General features: G+C 21.9%; 1 protein-coding gene across 1 annotated transcript in view; it reads right to left on the reverse strand.

The window, feature by feature from the left end:
* Positions 1-1,602: 1,602 nt before the first annotated feature.
* The window catches only part of LOC117175343, an 87,692-nt gene continuing 83,237 nt past the window's right edge, over positions 1,603-6,057 (reverse strand). Inside the window, exons 22-24 of the mRNA XM_033365050.1 lie at positions 5,446-5,645; positions 5,187-5,334; positions 1,603-1,912 (exon numbers count right to left, since the gene is read on the reverse strand). Of these exons, the coding sequence (XP_033220941.1) occupies positions 5,187-5,334; positions 5,446-5,645 (348 nt within the window). The 3' untranslated portion in view covers positions 1,603-1,912. The remainder of the gene's footprint in view (positions 1,913-5,186; positions 5,335-5,445; positions 5,646-6,057) is intronic.

The raw sequence follows: 6,057 nt of genomic DNA on the forward strand, positions 1-6,057 counted from the left end.
CTTTGAATTTATTCTGAAAGTTTTTTATTCAAAATTGTTAAATTACAAATCCTTTAAACTAAAAATTGTTAAATTATCAAGCAATTTGAATACTCTACAATTTCGTACAATTTAGGAAAAAAAATTTTGTGCGTTTAAAATTTAAACCAAATTATGTAGAATATTTAAATCTAAAATCATTAAATTTGAAGCTGACTAAAATTTAATTGGTTCCATTTCAAAAAGTATAATTGACAATTTGAAAATTGTTCATTTCTAAACGATTTAATTTAGATAAAGTAATAGAAATTTGTAAGGCTTTGAGAACAAAAAAGTTGTAATATAACGAATTTTAAACAACAAAAATTGTATTTTCAACCAAAAAAGATTTTTTAGTTACGGAGAAAAGAAAAATGTAACCAAATTCTTAAATTTTTAATTATTTTTTTTTGTTATTCTAAAAGTGTTTCTATAGATTGCAAAAAATTTTGAATTCCAGGATAAAGAAAAATTCTAATTTTGCATTGGACATCTCTACGTCTCTGGAAATTTATTTTTTTCTTTCTAAAAGTGTTTCTTTAGAAAATTATTATATAAATAATTAAAAGTATTTTTTTTTTAAACCCGACCACTCTATTGTTTCTAATTTTCAAGGCAAATTTTTTTATGACTAAAACCGTTCAAACCGTTTTTTAAATAAATAACTATATTTGGAGATTATTTAGATATTTGAAAAATTGAAAACAAGATAGTACGGATTTTTTCAATCATGCAAAAAAAATTCTCTTATGATGACTTATAATATAATTTCAATTCTTAAAATTATAGAAAAAATATAAAATAAATCCAGAATTGTTCAGATTTAAATTATTTAAATATTAATTTAAATAATTCAATTTTTTAAATTTAAAAAGTCAATTTTGAACGTTAGAATAAATTAAACAATTTAATTTTAATTATGAAATTTATTTATTCAACATTTTAAAGTTTAGAGTTAAAATCTTTTATTACTGAACGAATTTGTAGAGCAAACTTTCAAGTATTATTATTAATAATCTTAAACTGAATGGTTTTTAAACTATCGAAATAATTTAAAATGTTTAAAATTTACCTGAAAAAGATATTGAAAGCGAAAGGTTCAATATTAAAAAATTTCTCAATTCCCAAATTAAAATTTTAGTTTAATTTCAAAAATAATAACCAAATAATTTGTAAATCCACCAACTGTGTAATATATTTACGAAAAATAACGTAATTAATTACAAAGACGCTGACAAACGGATACTATCGTTCTATAATATTTTTCCCGTTTAAATCAAATCTTTACAAAGAGTGCGAATATTTAAATACTAGATAATTAACAAATAATATAATATAATTATAATATAATTAATAATTATCTAAATATCGATCTAAACTCTGAAAGCGTTGTTTTTTTTAAACTTAATTCGTTAATATTTAAAAGCTTATTTCCGAAATAGATTCGACTTAATGGCATAATATTATTTCGAAAATATATAATAAAAAAAGTAAACTATCTAATATATTTTAACGACCTACTGAACTACAAAAAAAAACTTGTTTAATTGTCAACTTTTACACAAGAGGATTTTTTTGGTAGCATCAAAACGATTATACTATTAATTAATTACCACTTACAATATTTACTACCAAATTAAGTCAATAAATGTCTAAGATTATTTGATTTTAGTTCTTACAACGATTATTTAGATTCAACATGAAAATAAAATTCGTTATTACTTCACATAAAACAAACGGAATTGCACTTTAAATCATTTTAATTGTACTTTACTGCCTTCTTTTTTAATTATTATCAGTTAAAAAAATTATAGTCTTTCAGTTACAGTCTTGTAGGATCTATTTCGAAACACGTTTGTAATGCTACCCGGCACAGTTTCAAATCCGCAGCTGCCTGAAAAAAATGGAAGAGTTTAGTTAAAATTCTTAATTTTTTGGTATAATATTCACCAATTTATTTTCAAATCGGCTTAAAAATAAGAAATTTTTCAAATTTGCCAAATCTACTCACATCCCAGAAAAAATTTCGCGATTTTATTATAAATGTTTTTTTTTAGTTTGTTAACTATATAATTAAGTAAATAATTCAATTATACCAAGAACATAAAAAAATCACTTCTTGTCTCCAAAATCCATGAATTTTAATAATTCTACCAATTTTATTTTAACGCTCTAAATGCCTAACTTTTCAAAAAACAATATTACATTTTCAACAAAAAAGATTAATTTTTAATACGTGAATCCTCAAACAAATAGTTGAATTTCAACTGAAAAAAAGATCGCTTTCAATCAAATAGTTGAATTTTTAACTAAAAAATATCAGTTTTCAACTAAATGTGGAATAATTAAATTTTTAGTTGAAATAATTGTTTTTTACAAACAAAATTATATAAAGTATTTTTTCTAGTAAGATTAATTTGCAACTAAAATTAAGAAGATTGAACTAGAATACTTGAATTTTTAACTAAAAACGATCATTTTTAAACAAAAAATGGAACAGTTACATTTTCAGTTAAAAAAAATTATTTCCAATCAAACTGATGAATTTTTAATTAAAACGATGTCTTTGACTGAAACTGTAAAATTTTAAAGCAAAATTACGATTTTTTTTAACAAACTACACAAATTTTCAACTAAAAAATATAAATCGTCATCTAAAAATTAATTAGTTAAATTTTTAGCTAAGAAATTAATGTTTTACTAAAGAATTGATGGAAGAATTACATTTTCAGTTAAAAAAAATTAACTTTCAAGAAACAAAATACTAATTTATAAGGAATAGTTCGATTGCAAATTATTTTTTTAACTGAAAATTTAACTATTTCCCTTTTTTGGAAAATTTTTCTTATTTGACAGAAATTTAATCTTTTTGGTTAAAAATTCATCTGTTTGATAATTGAACTATTTTAGTTATTATTTTAGTTAAAAATTAAACTATTTTCTTAAAAATGTCTTTTTTTTTGTTTAAAAATTAATTTCTTCGGTCGAAAATTCAACTATAAGGTTAAAATTTTTTGAACATTTTAGTTTACAATTAACATTTTTTGATAGAAAATTAACAATTTTGGTTTTTAAGTTCATTTCTTTGATTGAAAATCAGTTTCTTTTTGTTAAAAAAAAAATATTTTTTTAAACTGAAAATCTTTGGTTGAACAATCTTTTAAATATTCAAAATCTGGTTAAAAATATTTTTTTTTAACAAAAAATTTTATTATTTTATTTTTTTCGAAGATTTATATTTTTTCATAGACATTTAATCTTCTTGATTGCAAATTTATTTATTTTGTTGAAAATGCATCTATTTTGTTAAAAATTTGTCTTTTTTGGTAGAAAATTCACCTTTCGGGTTAAAAATTCATCTCTTTCATTAAAAATTAGTCTTTTTAAATTGAAAATTACTTCTTTTAAACTGGAAATTTGACTTTTTCTTTTTTTGTTCACTCTTTTTTATAGAAATTTAATCTTCTTGGTTAGAAATTTTCAAATTTTCATTTCTAAAAAAAAGAAGAATTTTCAAATAAAAAGAGATAATTTTTTAAACAAAAACTGAAATTACATTTTTAGTGAAAAAATGTAATGTTTATCAAGTGAGATTAAATAATGAAATATTCAACTACAATAGTTACAATTTCAGTTTAAAAAATTGATTTTCAAAAAAAAAAAATACTAATTAAAAAAAATATTAGATTTTCAAAGTAATGAATTTTATAAACTAAAGTGATGAAGCTTCAACTGGAATAGTTGAATTTTTTAAGAAAAAGAGATAATTTTTTAAACAAAATTGAAAAGTTAAATTTTTAGTTAAAAAAAAGATCAAGCGAGATGATTTTTCAACTAAAAATATTGGAATAGTCTTCTACTGAATTACATTTTCAGTTTATAAAAAATTTAATTTCAACCAGAAACAAAATTTTAACTGAATCGTTAAAGTTTTAACTGGAGATGAATTTTTAATTAACATTCTAAACGAAAAATGTAGATAATTGATATTACAACGGAAAAATATTTTAATTTTTAATCAAAAAACAGTTTAATTGAAACAAAAAAAGGCGAATTTTCAGTATAACTTGAATTGTCTACTAATAAAACATTTTTAATAAAAAATATAAAAAATTGTAAAAAAAAACTGTTGATTTTCAACAATTTTCAACAAATACATTAATTTGCAGCCAAAAATTTGAATTTTTAGATAAAAACAATAAATGTTCATGGTGGTGATTCGGCGAAATGCAAAAATCTATTTTAGTTCATGACATTGATTTTAAACATCATTTAACAAAACAGAACAAAAAATTGCCAAATAAACGAATTTTGAAACAAATATTTAAATTTTTCAGTAAAAAAAATATCTTTTTCCAACCAAAAATGGAATAGTTCGAATTTTAATTGAAAAAAATAATTTTCAATTAAAAATTACGTATTTTCAAAAAAATGAATCTTCAACCGGAATAGTTGAATTTTCAACATTAAAAAAATTGATTTTTACTAAAAAAGATTAATTGTTAACCAAAACTTAGGTAAATAAATTTTAAGTTATAAAAACTAATGTTATATCAAACAGATAAATTTTAAACAAAAACTATGGAATATTCAATTGGAGCAAGTTAAATTTTTAGTTACAAAAATTACTTTCCACAAAAAAATAGTTACATTTTCAATTTTTGATTCAATTATGAATCTTTTACAATAATAATTTAATTTCGGACCCAAAGATGAATCTTCAACCAAGAAGAATAATTTCTACCAAAAAAGGTGAAATTTCAACTAAAAAAGGACATTTTTAAGCCAGAAATTGAATAATTAAATTTGTATTAAAAAAAAAAATTAATTTTCAACCAGAGATGAGTTTTTATATTAAATTTTGGAATATTCAACTGGAATAATACTTAGATTTTCTGATGAAAAAAGAAAATAATTTTAAACCAAAGAATAAACAATTTAAAAAAAAAGTTAAATATTCGGCGAAAAATTCCTTTCCAACCAAAGAAACAAAAATATAAATGAATTTTTAATTAAAATGATCAATCTTCAACCAACAAAAAATTGATTTTCCAACAAAAAATTAATTTTCCAACAAAAATGATAAATATTTACGTAGAAGAGTTGATTTTTTAACCGAAAAGTATCCCTAATTATTCCAGATTATAATAATTAGATTATAAACAAACCTATCGCATTTGGAAGAGCTGCTTCAGATCCTCCAGAGTCAGTTTCGTAGAAGTGAGACTGATTCCATTCAAAATATCATCAGCTAGTTTAAGTTTTCGATCTTGAAGATCTTTGACTCGTTCCTCTATTGTGTCCTTGCACAAGAATCTAAAAAAAGGAAAGAATATTTTCAACTTCTATTCCAATTCACTTCTGTTATGAAACATTAAATTTTTAATTCAAGATCAAAAAACGAAATGTATAATCTGAAAAACTTACTTATAGATTTTTACTTTCTTTTCCTGCCCGTACCGATAAATACGGTCTTGAGCTTGCTTCTCAAGCTGTGGATTCCAGTGATTGTCAACCATAATTAAATGGTTTGCACCGAATAAATTTAGACCTTGACCGCCTGCGGTCAGCGAGAGGAAGAGAATTTTCAGACAATCTTTCTGGTCGTTAAACCGATCAACAATTGCCTAGAAATAAAAGAGAAACAAGGTTTTTTTAAGCCCTTTGCTTAAAACTTCAGATCTTCAGAGATCGAAAATACATAAATTTTAATTGAAATAGTTGAAACAAAAAAATACGAGTTTTAAACTAAAATGATGAATCTTCAACTGAAATATGTAGTTGAATTTGCAATTAAAAAAATTAAGTTTTACTGACAAAAAAATTGTTAACCAAAAATTTAATAATTAAGTTTTAAGGGCATGTGACACAGCTAAATACCTATATTACCGACCTCACTTTTTCCGTTCACTGAATGTTTTTTTGAACGTAAGAACTTTTTTTGTAAATAAAATATCGAGCTGAAACTTTGGGAAATGTATTAGAGTACAATAAAGTACGTTTAGGTACTGCAATTTGGTAGGAACTTCACTGAAAATT

This window comes from Belonocnema kinseyi, chromosome 6, assembly GCF_010883055.1.
Source record: "Belonocnema kinseyi isolate 2016_QV_RU_SX_M_011 chromosome 6, B_treatae_v1, whole genome shotgun sequence".
Classification (NCBI taxonomy): domain Eukaryota; kingdom Metazoa; phylum Arthropoda; class Insecta; order Hymenoptera; family Cynipidae; genus Belonocnema; species Belonocnema kinseyi.